Source organism: Triticum aestivum, chromosome 4D (genome assembly GCF_018294505.1).
Source record: "Triticum aestivum cultivar Chinese Spring chromosome 4D, IWGSC CS RefSeq v2.1, whole genome shotgun sequence".
In the NCBI taxonomy this organism is placed as follows: domain Eukaryota; kingdom Viridiplantae; phylum Streptophyta; class Magnoliopsida; order Poales; family Poaceae; genus Triticum; species Triticum aestivum.
In genome coordinates, this window is record NC_057805.1 from 515,307,253 (window position 1) to 515,308,717 (window position 1,465).

The following is a 1,465-nucleotide window of genomic DNA, read 5'->3' on the forward strand; positions in this document are numbered from 1 at the left end:
GAGAAAAATATTTGTATTTTCTGAAGTTTCTTATTTCAGTATTTGAACTTATAATTTAATATATAAAACATATTTTTTTGTTTGAAACTTACTTATATTTTCCTAAAATGTTTATTTCAGTGTGTGAAACTAATAATTTTTAATCTATGAAATGGTTTTTTAAATATGTGACAATGATTTCAAATACAATTGAAAGAGTAAATTACTAAAACTAGTTCAAATGGGATAGCAACAATAAAATAAAAACTGGTTCATGTTTTTATCAATGATTTGTTTTGTTTCGAAGATCTTCTCGCTGTGAATTGAAATATTACTAAAAAATGAGAACATTCTTTTGATTTAGGGAAGATCTATAAGAAATTCGTTTAAAAAATAAAATAAAAGTATGTTGTACAGGATAGAGAGAAAGAATACTTAGCATACATGCAATCATTCCCCCCTTCACTGTGACTTGAAAAAAGTTATGGTGCATGCAGAGGGCCCACAAGCATTTCTATGTATTCCATTCAAACCTCTTGTACCTAGTCACTGCACCATTCTTGACCATAACACTAACGGTTGATTCTTCGCCGTTACATACCGCACCACTAGATTTACCAATTCTATGATAGGGGCAGTTTGGTTTGGTCACTGAACACAACTCAGCCGATCTCATCAAGTTGCAACACAAATTTTATTACCAGCAGCAGCAGCCAAGAAGCAACATGGCTGCCGTAGATCATCACCCAACATTTTATATTTTTATTCCAGCATCATCAAAGTCGAACCACATGGTTGACAGGAAGATGCTTTCATGGACGCAACACGTAGGCACTCAGATAGGCTAGCTATAGTCTGACGCTCTCATGGTCACTGAGGCAGCTAGCTTGCCATGTGCGCCAGGGGCCTGCCGGCGCCTAGCAGTGCGGGACGGCGAGGCCGCAGGACTGGAGGGTGTCGCGCGCGTGGGGGCTGCGGATGTACTGCCCGTAGGTGGGGTCCTTGGCGTACTGGCAGAAGCACGGCTGCTGCGCCCGCAGGTTGCCGCAGCACTCGCCGCTCGGCTTGGCCCCGGACAGGATCGCCGAAGCGCACACCGCCAGCTGTGACGCCTGGCACGCCGCGTGCGCCCCGCCCGGCGCCGCCGCCAGCACCACCAGCACCAGCATCAGCGCCGCCACCACCTGCTTCTTCCCCATGGACGCCATGGCTCACGCTCTCGCAGGTGTGTCCGTGTGTGTGATGGGAGTGGAGTGTACTGGTAGTTGTGTGGAGATCGATCTAGGAGCTCCCGGCTGGGCTATTTATAGCTAGCCACGCATCGCCGTGGCCCGAGCCGGCCATGTGCATGCCATGCGGCGACACGTAGGGAGCGTACGCGGCCATCGCCGCCGACGGAGCAGGTGAGCGATTAAAGAAAGATGCAGGGGCAATAAGTGAAATGCGAGGACGTCCATCACTGCAAACGAACCACTCACCTGCCGGG

At 47.5% G+C, this 1,465-nt stretch overlaps 1 protein-coding gene across 1 annotated transcript; it reads right to left on the reverse strand.

Moving 5' to 3' along the window:
* Positions 1-651: 651 nt before the first annotated feature.
* Positions 652-1,263, reverse strand: LOC123099242 (non-specific lipid-transfer protein 2P-like). Its single transcript, XM_044521417.1, has one exon. The coding sequence runs from the start codon at positions 1,185-1,187 to the stop codon at positions 897-899; it is 291 nt and encodes a 96-aa protein (XP_044377352.1). The 5' UTR covers positions 1,188-1,263; the 3' UTR covers positions 652-896.
* Between the last annotated feature and the right edge of the window lie 202 nt (positions 1,264-1,465).

Bases quoted from the DNA above. Each gene is read 5' to 3' on its own strand.
- LOC123099242 (XM_044521417.1), bottom strand. From the start codon at position 1,187: ATGGCGTCCATGGGGAAGAAGCAGGTGGTGGCGGCGCTGATGCTGGTG.